Source organism: Giraffa tippelskirchi, chromosome 6 (genome assembly GCF_054371585.1).
Source record: "Giraffa tippelskirchi isolate mGirTip1 chromosome 6, T2T-mGirTip1v1.2.pri, whole genome shotgun sequence".
Taxonomy (NCBI): domain Eukaryota; kingdom Metazoa; phylum Chordata; class Mammalia; order Artiodactyla; family Giraffidae; genus Giraffa; species Giraffa tippelskirchi.
The window spans coordinates 152,275,780-152,293,604 of record NC_137280.1 but is presented as its reverse complement, the minus strand read 5'-3'; the positions used below and the strand labels follow the sequence as shown (position 1 = coordinate 152,293,604).

General features: G+C 40.6%; 1 protein-coding gene across 10 annotated transcripts in view; it reads right to left on the bottom strand.

Moving 5' to 3' along the window:
* RASGRF2 (Ras protein specific guanine nucleotide releasing factor 2) overlaps positions 1 to 17,825 on the bottom strand; it is a 240,322-nt gene that overhangs the window by 126,166 nt on the left and 96,331 nt on the right. For all 10 annotated transcript variants that reach the window (XM_081503811.1, XM_081503812.1, XM_081503815.1 and 7 more), the window contains 7 exons: positions 15,883 to 15,962; positions 15,315 to 15,508; positions 9,459 to 9,568; positions 8,461 to 8,579; positions 2,380 to 2,540; positions 1,373 to 1,439; positions 704 to 840 (listed from right to left, as the gene is read on the bottom strand). In XM_081503811.1, coding sequence (XP_081359937.1) covers positions 704 to 840; positions 1,373 to 1,439; positions 2,380 to 2,540; positions 8,461 to 8,579; positions 9,459 to 9,568; positions 15,315 to 15,508; positions 15,883 to 15,962 — 868 coding nt within the window. The remainder of the gene's footprint in view (positions 1 to 703; positions 841 to 1,372; positions 1,440 to 2,379; positions 2,541 to 8,460; positions 8,580 to 9,458; positions 9,569 to 15,314; positions 15,509 to 15,882; positions 15,963 to 17,825) is intronic.

Here is a 17,825-nt window from a genome sequence, read left to right as displayed (position 1 = left end):
AGTTCACAACTCTGAAGATGATTAAGCTTTAATATTTTCCTTCACAGCTTCCCTTTTCACCTAGATTGGTTAATGGAGCCAAAATTAATGTGGAGCTTGGCTTGAAGAATGCCCAAGTCCAATCATCACTAGTTTTGACATTTTTTTTAAATCCTGAATAAACGTAGCAATTCTCTAACCAGGCAGTGCTGATCAAGGAAAGATAAGCAAATCTGTTCCCTAACTTTTTCTATATAAAATACAGGAACTCATTTTCAGGCCTAACACTACAGACAGTATCTCTTTTTTTATTTGATTCCACACTCCTTGCTGGCTATTTTTACATCTCTCACCATTTTCCTATCTCAGCAACAAATAAGCAAAAAAAAAAAAAAAAAAAACTAATGAGGTCACTGGAGAATTTACTACTCACGGGGCAATTTTATCACTCTCCAAACAAACAAACAAACAAAACCACTGTCCAACACAAGTGTATACTGGCTTGTACAAAAATGCCCAGGACGCAAAATACAATGACAACATTTAGGTAAATTTTAAACAAACAAACAACAACAAATGATTCAATACTTGAAGACAATGACCACAGTAACCAGATAAAATTTTCTAATAAAAATAAATTGACTCTAAAACTGCATCCCAAAAGTTTATGCTGTGAAATTTAAAACAAACAAAAACCAACTTGGGGCCAAAGTCACTTGCTTACCTGACTGATGTCACTTGTCCAGGCAGCTTTCTCCTGGCGGGAAGGTGCTAACAAGACCACAGTGAAAGGGGCAGCATCAGGAGGCTCCACCACTATTTTGAAATCCAAGTGTCCAAACACTTGGCCAGAACCTTTGGCTTCAACACACATAAATCAAACAATTAGATATGAATACAAAAATATGAGTGATAACTGCTTTCTCAAGGTCCTAGTAATACAACCAATGTGCATTTAAGTCCAGAATCTCCTTTTAGTGATACAGTACTTCTCAAGCATGGGGACAGCTTTGTTAAGCTCATAAGCAGATGAAAAATCTGAGATCGGTGGGTTACTCAAGACTAGGGTCCTGCTCTCCATGTCAATTCATGGCTTTTTAAAAATGTTCCATAAATTACAGAATTCCAACATTCTAATTCAATTACTTTCTTCTCTGCCTCTGCAAAGTCACTGTCACAAGACAAATTCAGTAAAATGTAAATTTCCAAAGATGGCTTAACTGGGGTCACAGGTTAAACAGTTGAACAGAATTTTTCATATATAAATGAATTCAGGGAATTTATTCTTAATGTCTTTCCTGTCTCCTGAAGCAGCTCTTCTTAGCTATAAATGAATAAAAACCATAGGACTATTTAATGCTAATATAATTCTAAGTGATAGAATGTGACTTACAGTCATCATCGCTCGCATCAGGCTCCTCGACCAAGGTACATTCTATTAGAGACAGAACTCCACCTGTCTGGAAACAGACCAATTTTTCATTAAGAGGCTGAGAGTCTTGCAAAGGTTGGGAAGCTGTGATCTGTAAACCTTACATTCGAACTGCCACAGAAGAAACAGCAATTCAGTTTTGAAACTAATTTTTCATAGAGCCCAAAATTAAATTTAAATGTGTAAAAGTAATTGAATTCATTGAGCTTCATGATTCTTCCCCACCGTCTGACTCTCATTCCCAACGTCTGTAAAATTTAACGAGTCGGTCTATGGAGGATTATATGGCACCTCAGAGGCCCCACAGAGTGAATGCAGCTCAGCAAAGGGTAGAACTCTACAACCAGTAAGTGACTTAAGCAGTAGAACGCTGTTGTTGTGATGCTGGGTAATATTTCCAGGCACTAATAACAGAAGGTACAGATAAGCAAACTTTTTCTGTAAAGGGCCAGCTAGTAAATCCTTCAGGCTTTGCAAGCCATATGATCTCTATTGCCACTAAGTTTGCCATTTTAGAAAGCATGAAAACAGCCAGGTATACAATAAGGAAGGAAATGAGTTGTGGCTGTGTTCCAATAAAACTTTATTATTAAAAAGAAGCAGCAAGCTGTGGGCCGTAGTTTTCTCACTCTTGGTACTGAGTAAGATAAAATAGCATTTAGCGAATGTTACACAATCAGTACACTGCAGTCATTTGACAAGATTTTTGAGCTCAGTCAACAACTAGTAATTTGGTCCACGTTATGATTTTAACTACCCTTCTTTATGGCAATTGCACTTACATTTCTATTACTTTGGATTTAACTGACAACACAGTAAATGTCAAGGTTGGCAACTGTATATTACCTCATCATGATATTGTAATAACCTATTTTATGATAGCAGGCATGGGAAAGTCATAATTAAATTAACCTCAATGCCTCTTAAGTGCATGGAACATAAATGGAATAGTCATGTAAAACCAGTACCTTGAGCAGATGCAGCTTTCCTCCTGAACTTCTTGTACAAATTAAAAAGTGTTTTGTAAACAAGAAGCACTGTCTTTCTCCTTCCTTTTTCAAAGACAATGAACCCAGGCGAACTTTACTAAGTTTCCCTCTCTCAACGGAAGGTACTTGAATAAGAGAACCTGGTGATCACAAAAGTGAAGAACACACAGTAATTAAAATTCTGTCAAGTGAGAGCAGTTCCTGATGCAAAAACACTAGGGCCTGTTTCCCAAGATACCAAGGAATTATTTGATGTACCATCGGAACAAGCAAATCCCCTCCGCTTGGAGCAGAAGAAACAATGCATTGCTGTGTTTTAAGGGTCACACCAATTCTTACTATTTTTGTAGAACACTTTAGATTTGATCATTTATTTATAAGCTGGAAAATAAGTTTAAAACAAAGCCATACTGAATTCAAAGAATGAGATACTTCTGCCATCTGTCCTTCATAATCTGATCCTTGTCAATTTATTTACATAAGAATAGAGTACATATTGTATAATTACATATAGTAATAAAACAACATAATAAAAAGCAAGTCAAATTTGTTTTTCCTAAAGCAATGAAGGTAGATAAATAGCATTAATAAAGCCTACTTTGTATTTAAAACATGATGTACATTTATAATGTACATTTTTAAATGTACATTATAAAAATACACAGATTATACAATTCAACACAATTTAGCGAAGGGCTGTTTTTAAAGGGCAGTTATTTCAGGTTACATTTAAATTATATGTGATAAAAATTCTTTGTGAAATCTACATGGAAAAGAAACCACATAAATTCTATATGCAGAACACTCCTGTGAGGGAAACTATCTTCCATTCAAGAAGCTAAGCACAGATTTTATATAATTTCACTCTAATTATGACCTCCTGCTCTTCTCAAAAGGAAATTCTAATTTAAATATCAAACCAAAACACACTAAGAAAGATGCTTGCAAATACCTTGCCTCTGACTTCTGAAATGCCCTGAGCCAGTACTATTTCTACTATTTGTATAATTCATCACCTACCCCAAATGCAGCTTTACAAAGGCTCCTATCAGTCTCATAAGAACTATTAAATGAATATTCATCACTTAATTATGAACAGTGGTCATCACTAAGAGATCAGACTGTAGGCAACTTTATTTTCCTCTTCATACATTTCCTAGGTTTCCTGATTGGTTTTTTTTTAATTGTGTTTTTGGAATAGTAAATCTATGCTTGTGGGTCACAAAACACTTACATTAACATATGACTATTCCAAACAGTACCTACCTTTACAGAGATCTAAAGATGTGCAGGAGGTAAAGAACCCAAATCTCTATGGGTCCCTGAATGCCACCCATTCAGGTGAGTGTTTAAGTGGGCTGCCTGAAAAAGGCAGAGTCATCATCTATTTGGTGCCTAAAGAATAACACAGAGGTAGTCCTGGGGGCGGCTGTGGGACTGGGGAACAGGAGCGGGAAAGGGCTTGGTTCCAGTGATAGGAATGGGCAACAAGGAAGAGTGGTAGGTGGGAGCAAACTGGTAGAGAGCACAGGCAGCAAGTAATTAAATACAAGGAATAAAGGAAAGGTGGAAAAGCAGAAGGCAGAATGCTTAGAGGAGTAAATGAGCAAGTAACAGCCACAGAAGGATTGTACTCGTGAGACCCATTGGTGGAGTCAAAGCCAGAGATCTTTCAGAGGACCTGGGTTATCCTGGCTAGGAGACGGCGGTGGATTCAGCAACATAAAAACTGAAAGGCAGAAAGGGAATGTATGGGAAAAGACAGTAAGTTCTAGCCTTGCGATGAGTGGTCATGAGTCATCCAGACAGATGGGTTAGGGCCGAGCGGAAGACTGCAGCAGAGACAGGTGGACAAGTGGGTTTGAGGGTCGTTTTCAGAAAGGATATAACCGAGGCTAAGAAAACTGAATAATAATGTGCTCGTGGGTAAATGCTTCTAGTATTTAATGATTTTGTAACTTGGAAATTTTAAAATACACTGTTAACTCATGTATTAGTCATTATTGTGAATTTTAGCTTTGAGGTAAAAAACCAAATGTTTCCTTGGCAACTATACACTAATATGCCTAATCTATAACTGCTCATCTCAGATCCAAACAGGAGACTATATGCATTAGGTATGCACAGAAATCTGTACATCTGAATTAGAAGTGAACAATTTCAACATTGGTTTATAAAATAATATGAAAAAAGATGTTAAGTGGGATTTTTTCACATTTCATCTTGTGTTTGACATGATGTGTCAACACAACTATGAGACTTGAAGTTTCCTTTCTAGTTATTACAAATAAGAGAAGTCATTAGTCTTCATGATCTTTTGCATCACCATTGTCATCAGTCTATCTAATAACTGGGGTCAACTTCTAAAAAACCTTATTTTTCAGTCACTAAATTCCCATGGTGTGGCCTTCAAGACTGGCTAATGCCCTTATTCTTATTCCATTCAGTAGTTTAAAAGACTGAAGAGCAATTTCCAGGTTATTGGATTAGGCATTTGAATAGGTATAACTATTTCCAGAGCCCATGTAACAATTTCAAAGAACACTGGTACATTGAAAGTACATGATTTTGAGTCTGGGAATGATTAAAGTACCAGAGAGGTTCTTGTTTCATTCTCAACGCATTTAGCTTTAAATTCAGTCACTCTATTTACTTTTCCTGATTCACCTTTCTACCAGACAACGATGACTATGTATAATGGATTTTGCACAAAATGTCAACTTACAGTGCTTTTATTTTCTAATAAATATTCATATATATTTCATGTTATTGAAATAGAAACTTATTCCAAAATTTAGATCTTGGTTTTTAAAGTTTATGTCATAATCTCACTGACTCTAGTCTAGTCATTCTTATGAACATCTAATTTTCACAACAACCCTAAAAAACAGGTACTACTATTACCTCCACTTAAAAAGAGGAAGGGGCTTCCCTGGTGGCTCAGTGGTAAAGAATCTGCCTGCCAATGCAGGAGATGAGGGTTCGATCCTTGGATCAGGAAAATCCCCTGGAAAAGGAAATGGCAACCCACTCCAGTATTCTTGCCTAGAAAACCCCATGGACAGAGAAGACTGGTGGGCCCCAGTCCATGGGTTCACAAAAGAGTTAGACACGACATACTGACTAAACAACAACAACAAACAAAGGAAACTGAGGCTAAGAGAAGTTAAGCAAGTTGTCCAATATCACACAGCAAGGAAAGGGAGGAGACAGGATTTGACCTCCATCATGTAGAAGGCAATGGCACCCCACTCCAGTACTCTTGCCTGGAAAATCCCATGGACGGAGGAGCCTGGTGGGCTGCAGTCCATGGGGTCGCTAAGAGTCAGACACAATTGAGAGACTTCACTTTCACTTTTCCCTTTCATGCATTGGAGAAGGAAATGGCAACCCACTCCAGTATTCTTGCCTGGAGAATCCCAGGGACGGCGGAGCCTGGTGGGCTGCCGTCTATGGGGTCGCACAGAGTCGGACACCACTGAAGCGTCTTAGCAGTAGCATGTAGCTAGCTATACTGTCTATTACTGCCTCAAACACCCACAACATTTGCTCAAGAAACTTTGAAAAGATTTTGAAAATAAATGACAATGTCAGATTGCTGCTATGACACAGTCCTTTGCATCACACTCATCAACTATCTAGTAACTGGAATCAGTTTATAATAAAATAAGCTATTTCAATCAACAAATTCCCACGGATTGACATTCAAGATTGGCTATCACCCCTATTCAGAGGGGAGCTTTCAGACGACCTTATTTTTTCTAGTCCTCAGAATTAAAATTCATTTTGATATTGAAACCACACATATTTATGCATATATGTTTGCACTCATGCATTGAAAGTATGTAGTAAAAGTAATAAACGTAGCAACCAAAGCAAAACAACACAAACTTTCCAAATTGACTGTAATGGATTACTTTCTACTTTCAGATTAAGGTCTGATTTCTTTTTAAACCACCTTTATTGAATAATTCCCAAACAGACTCACCAAACCAAACAACACAGAAAAATACTGCTGAAAGGCAAATCATTAATATCAACGTCAACACAGCAATAACATCAGATATATTAATAGCTGACAAAAGCGCCTCAAACATGTGGTACAGAACAGGCAATAAATAAAATCTAGTCATGAATCAAAGGGAGAGGTGGTTCATGATTGGTTTTTCTGGTGCAAGGAAAAAAAAAAATGATTTCTTCACTGTAGTCAACCTTCCAGCATTTTTCATCATAGATGCTTTTCCCAACTTAGAAATATATTAAAAGTTTATGTGTAATAATAATACTCATCAATCCAAAGTCCTTTCAGAAATTGAATACTAGTTATAGAAACTTTTGTTTCCATTTTCACATATTACAAAGCTCAAGTCCTTTAGTAAGTATTTTTCAGTGGACTCCAAACATAAGAAAAATACAAAACAAGACAGCTGACATTCAAAACTGCGGTTCAACAAGCAATTCAATTTAACCCATTGTCCGTTTTCCAGGTATCTATAATGGAAAGCATTGTACTAGGCAAGAGAGAATTCATAAATACTGCCCTTCAGAGTCACAATTACTGGGACAGACAGGCAAGCAAACACATACAGAGGACGAAATGCACGCACCAGGAGTGAGGGTGCTTGGAAACGAGGAGGAAAGTAAACTCATTCACACTGGAGGGGAGAGGAGGGGGAAGATGACGAGGAAATTTAAAAGGCTCTGATCTGAGCCTAGCAGGACAAGAGGACCTTCCACAGGCACAAGAAACACGGATGAGGGAACCCCTGGTCCCCAGGCTGGGGCCTACACGTGTAAAGGCACAGAGGTAGACGATGCCAGGAAGGCAGGAAGCCAATATGGGGACACAGTCTGTGAAGAGGAATGGAGGGGGAATTAGGAAGGCCCGGTGTTGTCAGCATTATAGTCCACTATTACTTAAAGAAAAATTACTACTTCAAGTCAAAAATGAGAAAGGTATCATATACTGAAATATACTTCCAAACGTTAACATCTGTGTGATTTCTCTCCTTGTAAATAAATAATGGAAAATAGAACAGCACGTGTTAAATTTTGTAAGTGTTCTGTGCGGAAATTAACATGTGCAGCACAAATAATGCCTTGTTTGATGAGGTAAAAAAAAATGTTTCAGGCAGCACATTTTGGTAGGCACTAGAAATGCAAATATCTTCAATTAATATTGGCACATTATAAACAGAAACCACATTAAAGTTCCAAATTTATATGCCACTCCTTCCCACGTTCAAAATTATGACTGTGTGCAATATATGGCCTGAAATCGACTCTGTGAGGGCATGTTCCCCTCCCCCAGGACACCTAAGCACTTGCAAAGAATTTCAAGTGTGGTTTACTTCGTGTACTTTGTAATAAGAACCACAGAGGAATATGCACTGTCATGGCGTAGCTTCTCTACAGTTTCCAGCATAAATATCTTCCACTCTTCAAAAGCTTAATTTACTGGGTGATGCCTCTGAAGGACACCCCTCAAACATGATACCTTGGCCATTGCCAAAGTACGGAAGGGCAAGTTGAGACATTTCATCTAGCCACTGGAGTTACCAACTGAATCAAGTCATATCATGTGGGGCCGATCCGGAAGTGCTGATGAAAAATGGGAACAAGAGACAGCTGTTTTCACTGCGGACATTGTCCCCTCTCCTACGGGAAAGGGCTTTGAGTAAGGCAAGTTTCTCTTGGGCCTTTGCCTGGATGTCGTCACCACCTGGCACTGCCACTCCAATCGGCCAGACCAATCTGTCCTCCTTGGAGCTGTAGAGAATGTCCGGTCCACTGAGGAGGAGGGTCCAGTCAGAATGTAACTTACTGTCCCACTCGTGCTTTACTATTATTGTGTTGCTGTTTTTCATGGCCCCTGAAAAGAAACAGCACAAAGGTGGGCCTCAACCACAGCCTCGGTCAAGGCCGTGGGGACGTCCTGCACGAACAGCATCAATCAAACAGCTAAATCAAGCCTGCTCCACAATGCTTTCCTGGATCTGCCTGTGATAACGTGACAGGTAGAGACCACTTAGCTGGTGGGTCCGCTGAACAAGGACTTACCTTGGCGGATGAAAGTCTGGCTAGTGTCCAGCAAGATATCACAGCCCTCGACGATCATTCTTTCTATGGCAAGGTTCTTCCTTATGTTTTCGGTGTCGCTCACTTCATCATGCATGACCCTGTCAAATACAGTACAGGACCACAGTGAGAGATCTTCTACCACCCCAGTAGGGAAGCAACAGAGCTCCATCTGGGAAGCAAGGGTTTGACCTTGTATCAGTTTAACTGGAGATGTAGGGTAAGTCACACTGGACTTGCAACCTTCATCAAGTCATGACTCAAAGCAAAGCAAATGGAGTATTCTGGGAATGTTGCTTATAAACGCAACAGGAAAGCAACATATTATTTTATTTCACTGAAATTAGGATGCCGTTTCTTAGAGGTGGAGCAAACTAGAGACCTTTATACTATATATGCTATTTATATTTATCCCTTGTAAGTTAAAGGAACACAGCTGTAAAGAAATGCCTGAAACACTGAAAAGTCACTGATCAATCGAAAATATACATTCTCCAACTTCTTACCAAATACGAATACAAAAACGCAACTAACCATTTTCCTGTTATAATGAAAGAAATGTGAATCTTTTCAAACTTAAACCAAAATGTGTCTAATCTCAATTATATAAACTTAAATGACATAAAATCATTTTCAAAGATTTTATATATATATATATAATTATACTTACTATATAAATGTTATATATATATAATTTTTTCTTGGTTAAAATTAATGTGCATGCTGATTTAGCACTATCTCAGAAGCTAGCATTTAACGTTCAGGTGAATCTGAGAAGCCGGCTTATGTCTTGCTTCTTGTTCCCGTGGACATACACATTCAGTTCAGTTCAGTTGCATCCAACTCTTCGCGACTCCACGGACCACAGCACGCCAGGCCACCCTGTCCATCACCAACTCCCAGAGTCTACATTAGGTCTTCACAAAAGACTAACATGCTACTTTGCCATATCAAGCCTTTATTATAAATTCTTCACGTACCTGGACAGTTCCTCTAGCTTGGATTTCGCAAACTCCAGACTTTTCCTCTCCACATGCTCATGGGGCGTATGAGCTAGGAGTTCATGAAGCGTGATGATATACCTGGGGATCTAGAAGCAGACCAGGGCCAGCGTGAGCAGAAGAGCCGGATGAGTAACACTAAACCTTCTCTACTGTGCCATCACCACTTCTGAAGAGCTCATCTCTACTCTGACACGTCTGACAGTTTTACAAATATATTTTTTAAAAAACAGTTATTTATTTGGCTGTACTGGGTCTTAGTTGCACACGTGGGATCTAGTTCCCTGACCCCCAGGCCCCCTGCATTGGGAGTGCGGAGTCTTAGCACTGGACCACTCAGTTTGAATATACAACAAACATTGTTGCCCCACAAACAAATATTTTTAAGAAATACATTTAAAATGAACTATGTTTCAAACCTCACACACACAAAAACTTCACCAAGAACACATGAAGATAATAAGGTACAAAGAAACAACTGTTTCTTCAGATTTTTAATATAATCATACATTTCTCAATCATAATTTTTGAAAACTGGTTCATAGGGGAAAAGATACAGTTATCAGCAAGTCACTTGAGTCTGTATTTAGATTTATTTGTCTGTTTACAATTTTTTAATTGACAATCCTATTGCAATGTTCTCTTTAAGAATCAAAACGTGGGAAAAGATATGTTCCCCCTTATTACATTCTGATCCCGCTTTACTTCAATTCATCCTTCTAGCAGTAAGCAGTATTGTTTAATTAGATCATTTGTTTGTACTTTTATTAATGAACAGACTATCTGAATTCTCTCAAAGCCAGAAATGCCACCAACCCTGTGGAGGATTCAATAGAACACAGTGAAGATTTAACTCGTTAAATAGGTTGATTTAACTCGACATATTTTTTTACTGGCTTATAAACTAAAAATTGTTAGAAAGCAGGGGCTGCTGCTGCTAAGTGGCTTCAGTCGTGTCCGACTCTGTGCAACCCCATAGACAGCAGCCCACCAGGCTCCTCCGTCCCTGGGATTCTCCAGGCAAGAATACTGGAGTGAGTTGCCATTACCTTCTCCAAAGCAGGGGCAGCGGGTTTAATTTTAATATAAACCTGCATGAACAACAGCTACCATAACGCTGCCCGCTATGGGTCAGATTGGGAGTTTGAGGTTTGCATCCAATCCTCCAGCAAAACATAAGGATTATTTTCCCACTTTACGGACAAGGAAACAAGGCATGAAGAGGTTCCATAACTTGCCCAAAGTGGCCTCAGGGTAAATGGCAGAGCGAACCATGAGCCCAGCTCTGACCAGTGCACTAGTCTAGTGGGTGTCTCTGCAGGGACTGGGGTCTTACTCAGCCCTTGAAAGGACCTCTAAGGACGAAGAAAGTAAAGCAGCTTCCCAAGACTCTGTGGGTAGCTCCTTCCATGTTGATGTGAGGCATTGGCAGCTCTATATACAAATCTGCTTTTCCTCTCTTGCCTTCAGTGGGTCATTTGCTAATATTTACTGCATACCCAGATTACCCATGGGTACAGAGGGCAGTGCCCTAAGCATAGACATCTATCAGCAGTTCATACTCTGGGGTCAGGTCCTAGAGACTGTCATCAAGTCAGGGTTTTGCAAGTGCAGTATCCTCAGTTATAGGAGGATGGGTCACAAGAGAATCCTTCCTCTGAAGCTCACGGGAGGAGGCTTTGGTGCCTCTCTATCCCATAAACTTCTCACTAAGACAGCTGGTTGGGCCATTCCTCTTGGTGAAGTCTCCGGGGCTAAGTATGCTTTCAAATATCCCTTTTGTACAATGCCATGACTGATAAAAGTTTGCTTCTAAGTTGATAGTTCTACAAGAAAATCAAGGCAATCAATAGCTAAGATACTCAATTTTTCATAACAAGTGGAGGGCAGGAGTGGGAGAGCCTGACTGCTTATAATGTTCTGAACATCCACAAAACTAAGCTTAGTCAATAGCTTCATGATCCTCCTCCAATCATTAAATCTATTTTAGAAAGCTCCTTGGCTAAGTGTCAAGTGGATGGATTTGAAAGTAACTGGCCCATCTCACTTTCTGGTAGAAAAACAAATAAGCCTGAAACTACCAAAAAGCAGGCGAAGGACTTCTGCAGAGAGAAATGAACAGTGCTCCGAAGAGTTCATCTGATATACTCAAGAACTGATTATAAATCTGTCCCCACAAAACACCCTGGAGCTTCCCAGGTGATGCAGTGGTAAAAAACCCACCTGCAAATGCAGGAGACACAGGAGATGTAAAAGACAAGGGTTCGATACCTGGGTCGGGCCGGAAAGATCCCCGGGAGTAGGAAATGGCAACCCATTCCAGTATTCTTGCCTGGAAATTCCATGGACAGAGGAACCTGGCGGGCTACAGTCCATGGGATCGCAAAGAGTCAGATACGACGGAGCATGCGTGCACACGCACATACACACACACACACACTCCATGGGATCACAAAGAGTCAGATACGACTGAGCGCAACACACACACACTCCAAAACCCAAGGATCATTGTTAGGTGTTATCTAGATGAATCACGATCCTTCTTTCAATTATGAATACTACTTGTCACTTTATGCTGCTGCTAAGTCGCTTCAGTCGTGTCCAACTCTGTGCGACCCCATAGATGGCAGCCCACCAGGCTCCGCCGTCCCTGGGATTCTCCAGGCAAGAATACTGGAGTGGGTTGCCATTTCCTTCTCCAGTGCATGAAAGGGAAAAGTGAAAGTGAAGTCACTCAGTCATATCTGACTCTTAGCGACTCCACGGACTGTAGCCTACCAGGCTCCTCCATCCATGGGATTTTCCAGGCAAGAGTACTGGGGTGGGATGCCATTGCCTTCTCCTAATTAATTAGCTTGCTCTTTAGTTACAGTAAATAGGTAAGTAGCGCAGCAAGTGGCTACTTCCTGCAGGACCTCTAACAACACTGTCCTTGTCAGGAGCAGATTTCATGATTTGCTCACCTATGGACATATGAGCAGCTGAAGACAATTTAAACAGTACTAGCCAAACCACTGTTTTTGCTAAATAAAAATTAAGTTAATGACTACCTCATTATCTATAACAAATATCTTGATAACACAAACTTAGTTGTCTGATATTAATAGTCCAATTGAGGATAAATTCACTGCATCATCAATTAAGGATAAATTCACTACAGTTCCTCCATGTTTCCATAGTTCAGCATAACTCACTCACAGTAACAACTGACTTACTCAATAAACAGCCAGAAGAGGTGGAATATAACACTTCTCTAAATATACACAGGCTAAAAGTTTCCAGTTACTTCTCTTCCTCCTTCGGCCCCCATACCAACTTTTGCCTCCATATCTAGACTCGGCAGTGGCCTCTTGGCAGTATGACCTAAGGTCACCTATTCCACTCTTGAGCTAAGGAAAAAAGCATCACACCCCAGTCTTATCGCAAGGTGTCCAGCTTACGTTGGAGCACGGCGGATGTGCAGAAGTACCACTGCTAATACAATTTATGCAGAGGGAAGCAGATCATCTGAGGGAGCAAATGCCTCAGGGCTCCTCAGGGAAAGGACCAAAAGGGAACAAGAAGTATAGAATGAACCTAGCAAGAAAAAACCTTCAAGTTTCTATCAAGGGCAGTTTTCTCCCAAGTGTTCTACATGGTCTCTCCTAGGAAGAAGGCAGGAGGGAGAACAGGCATTTGGGCAGCAGCTCCAATGTTTTCTGCTCTTGATCTGTTCAAAATAGCTACAAAGAAGGAAAACAGTTTTGGAGAAGCAAATAAAGAAGAGCAGAATTCAGCACTCTTTCAATTTGCACATTTCTTGCAGTTGCACCAATTCTGGCTAAATTCTTTTAAGTTTGAGGCTTCTTCCAGCACCCGCTGGTTACCCTAGTCTTAAAAAAAAACAGACAATCTCAACATCTGACCCTTCAGCTTAATTCTAGGATCTGGAGGGAGGGATCTGAGACTCTTTGAAGGTTAGTTAGTTACCCAGCTCAAATTTCTAGTCTGGTCCCCCAGAGAGCTAGGGCTCTGGGAGATATTTAGAGCTCAACTGTCCCAATTTCAAACTTAAGAAACAGAAATTCAGATTGGTTCCATTATGTTTCCCAATGCTACTACTGAAGGGAGAGCAGGACATGCAGGTCTCCTAAATACTCCCAATCCAATGGTCCCTTTTGGACACTGTGAGAATTCATTCCCTGGATCAATCAAAATGCCAAGTTGTTGTTATTGGGCTAAAACTCCAGTGGGGAGGAAAGAAGGTTAGAAGAAGACTATCTCAGCATTTTTAAGAAATCCAAAGGCCTTTCCAAGGCCCTACATTCAACTGTTTGGACACCTGACCTAAAATTCAAGTACAGTTCTTCCATTTTAAACCACTGAAAGACTCACACGAAGGGAAATAAACAATACTTGAAAAGGCATTAGTGGGCTTTCAGGAAGGGAGTGAGGTTCCTCTTTGAATGTTCCACGCATCTTTCACAACCCTACCTTTGTTTATCCACCTGAGTTGAGGGTTGCTAGGCAGACAGGATTTAGAGAATTTAATCATAACCTAGAGCTAATTGCCAAAGATTCAAATAGAATCTCAGAACATTGAATAAAAATTTGTTTCACTGTAAACAAAATCTCAAATTATAATTTTGTATAAAGTTTTTAAAAAGCAATTTTTTCTTTGTAGTTTCTCTTATGGAATATTTGTTCAGAGAGGCAAAGAGTTAAACTGATTCAGTTCCATGGTGAAGAAAAAACACAAAGGCATTACAAAGTTTCACTATACTTAAGTTGTTACACATGCATCCTTTTGGTTTTTTAAAATCTTACTGAACTTCTACAGTGACTTCCAGGATTTCAAGCAGGAGTGACAAACTTTAAGACAAACAATTATGAACCAGAGCAGCATCTCTCTTGGAGGCTACGAAATGATCAGCTGGGCTCAGAGATACCCGTTCAGAGGAACAAAGCCCTCCACAGAAACCATAACACACATGATTAGAAGAGTCGGTTTGCCACATGACAATTTGGAGGGCTGGACTGAAGCCCCACAAATTCCACAACGGGAACATTCGATGCTTTTCCAAAAGAACAAAATCAACACTTTTTAAAAGGACAGGAGATTCAATTCACATTTTGGCCTCTGCAGCTCCCACTAAAGAGTGGTAAAGTCTTAGATACAGGAAAAGATGCAAGTGTACTGGATCCTTCAGGTTCCTCTAACCCCCAAAAGTGAAGGTCAGGACAAGCCCTAGGCTCACTGCAGCAACCTGACTAGGGGCCAGGAGTCCCCAGGCCTGGCCAGGGCCTCTGGCTCTTTCGTCTCCCCACAGCCTCTGTGATGGGGAAGGTCCTCCTTGTGCTCTGCAGAGCTCCAGCCAAGGGAGACTCAGCAGCAACAGGGCAGGAAAACAAACACCTTCCCAGCAGTCCTTCCTACGCCCCTTCCCCACCCCCCAGCCCCAGAACCTTTTATGCAACCAGCCCGCACTGGAACATTTGCACGGCAGCCTATTTCTGTAAACCCAATAATATTTTTAAACACGCTGGAGGAGGAGACTCCATGGAAGAGGTCTGTGAGGAATCTTTCTGCAGAGAGAAATTTGTGCTGCTTTTCAAAAAAAAAATATCACTCCTGATTTAATTGTCTCAAAAATGCCTGGTTTTCTTACAAACACTTGACAGACTGGAGAGAATGTGTGGCATATATTTGTTTACCTCAGGGTCAAGCTCAAGATGACAGAGGAGGTGTCACAACCTCCCACAGGGAACATTTGCACATCTCATGCTGGTCACACTGGGTAGCAGTCACACTGAGCTGGAATCAATGACTTATAAGACACATCCTGGGTGACTTACCTGAAACATTGGATATGTCAAGAATGTCTCCAGCATCCTCCCCTCACAGGCAGGGTTGGCTTCATACTGTTTTAAGAGTTTGTCAAAGTCTCTGTTTTGCTTACAATTGGCGAGCACTTGGAGGCTGTACTGGTGATTACGCACAAATTCTTGATAAATGTTCAGCATAGGGAGCAAAATATCAAACAGATCAGCTGCAAAGAAGAAGCAAACATGGCCGTCTCTCCTGGTGCTCAGTAAATTATCCATGGGACAGGGAGAGACTGTTCCCTCTGCAGGAATGGTAGGGAGCGGCTCCCGGCATCAGGTGTCAGGCTACACGGCCCAGTGGCGATGCCAGAATGACTAACCCGGTAGACTTCACCCCGAGGCAGGGCCCAACTCCAGTCCCCAAAGAATCGTGACAGGCCAGGGGAAAAGGTCAGAAGGGCAGAGTCCCCGTGCCCACAGAAGCTCCCAGGTCATCAGGGAAGTTCAAACAACTTAGGATGAATAACGTTGAAACTATTTTACTCTTCATTGCAGCCACATTAAGAGAAAATTTTCTCTCTCTAAAGCATGCACTTACCTAAAATCAAAGTAGGCCAGTTGGCTATTCTTGCCTTCAGTCCTTGATGAAATATTTCGTGAAGAAACATGATCGTTTCACTATAAAAAAAATGGAAAATATAATTTAATGACTATAAAGTGTCTGTTTTGTTAAAGAAGTTCACTGAGTCCTTAAAGCCTTAAGTACATGATATACATGTCTATGAGGGCCTCCAAACCATACAACCAATAAAGACATGGATTATATCAGCCCCCAGAAAGCAATTTATCTTTCAACAACCCGAAAACCTCAACAAAAATTCTGAGCTAAGCCTCAAATACTGGAAGACAGTAAGCACCAAATCAGTGTCATATAACCCTCTTTATCAACTTATAATATTGATAAAAACAGCTTTCTACTGTTAGGATGTAGCACTTCAACTGATAATCAGAAAATAGTTCAGATCCTTCTCCTCAGATTTAATTCTAGATGATAACTCAGCCAAAGTTCTCTGTCTTTCACCAAAATGAGTTTTGACAGAGAGAGGGGGAAAGACTTGACAGACCTCTACCATAACCATTCCTAAAATCCTCATGCCAGAAAGGTAAAAGAATCTTCTGAAAAAGATGTAGCCTACATAAATATATTAGAATGAAGACTGCATCAATTAGAGATCCAAATTTCTAGAAGGTTCAAGAAGGGGAGTTATCAAAGTAACATTTGCTTTCTCCTCACTAGAATTAATCTACTGGAATGAGCCTTTGAAGGTTTTTCTGAACCAACACATCGACACAACCAAAAACAGGATTATTCATATCAGTGACATTCTTGGGTTTGTTATAAATCAAATTCCACAACAAGAAACATCAATGGGAAATCCTTACTATTCATGAAAGGCCCATGAAACACGATAGATGCTCCTTGTAGACTGTGATTTGTTTTCTTTCATAGAAATTTTAACTAAGCAGTGTTTGTTGTTTTAGTAGATCTATCAAATCTACTTTGGTAGATATTGTAGATTAGTCTTTCAATCTCCATTCCATCGTCCTTCTAGGTAGAGAGGATGGAGAGCTAAAACTACATTTTCCAGAGTCTCCTGCAGAGAGGGTTCTAGATGTAAAGTCAGTCTCACCCATAGATGCACATGGTAAGACATGAAAGGCAGAAGCAGAGGCCATCTTCCTATTACTGAAAGTCAGTCACGCACATGTGTTTTGGGGGCAATTTCAGTGCCTAGCCTCAGTGGTCTAGTTTCTAGGCACCGGTTTGATATAGCTGAGAGGCAGCTGTGGTGGCAATGGCGGAAGCAGTAGTTTTCTAACCTCTGGGTTATATTTGTGGTGCTGTGCCCTTGAATTCAGTGGTCCAGGCCTGCTGTCTGACTTGTGCTCCAGCCCTTCCAAAGGATCCTATAAGCAGTGAATTCCCTCCAATCACAGAGGAGGTTCCTCTTTCCTACAATGAAAACTAACTGGCATATTTACCTTCATATTTCGATACTTAAATAGTTAGAAAACAGGTGAAACAATTCTTGGTGACTCCACTATGCACACAAACAACATTCCAATGACCTGGCCTCTCTCCGGTCTTTCTCCAAAGGTCTTGTCCTCCACTGGCCTCGGACAACACTTTCTTAATTGTACTCTAGACTGTCTTGTTGTTCATAACCGCATCCCCTCCCTATCTCAGTTTCAGGGACACTGCTCTGTGACCATCCCCTTACCTTTCAGTTCATTACGTTTAGACACCTGACTCCCCAAATCCCTTCCCACCATCAGGACCTGAGTCCACTGATCCTGCTGCCTTATCACTGACCAAAATCCCCTCACAACATCATTTCCCTTTCTCCACAGTTTAGGTCTCATGGTTCAGTGTTACAACCCCTTCTTACCACACACCTTCAACTCCCTTCTTTTTTTACTTCATCATATCTTCAGCCTCACACACGCCAATACTAGTTAAACTCAACCCTTTGCCCACTC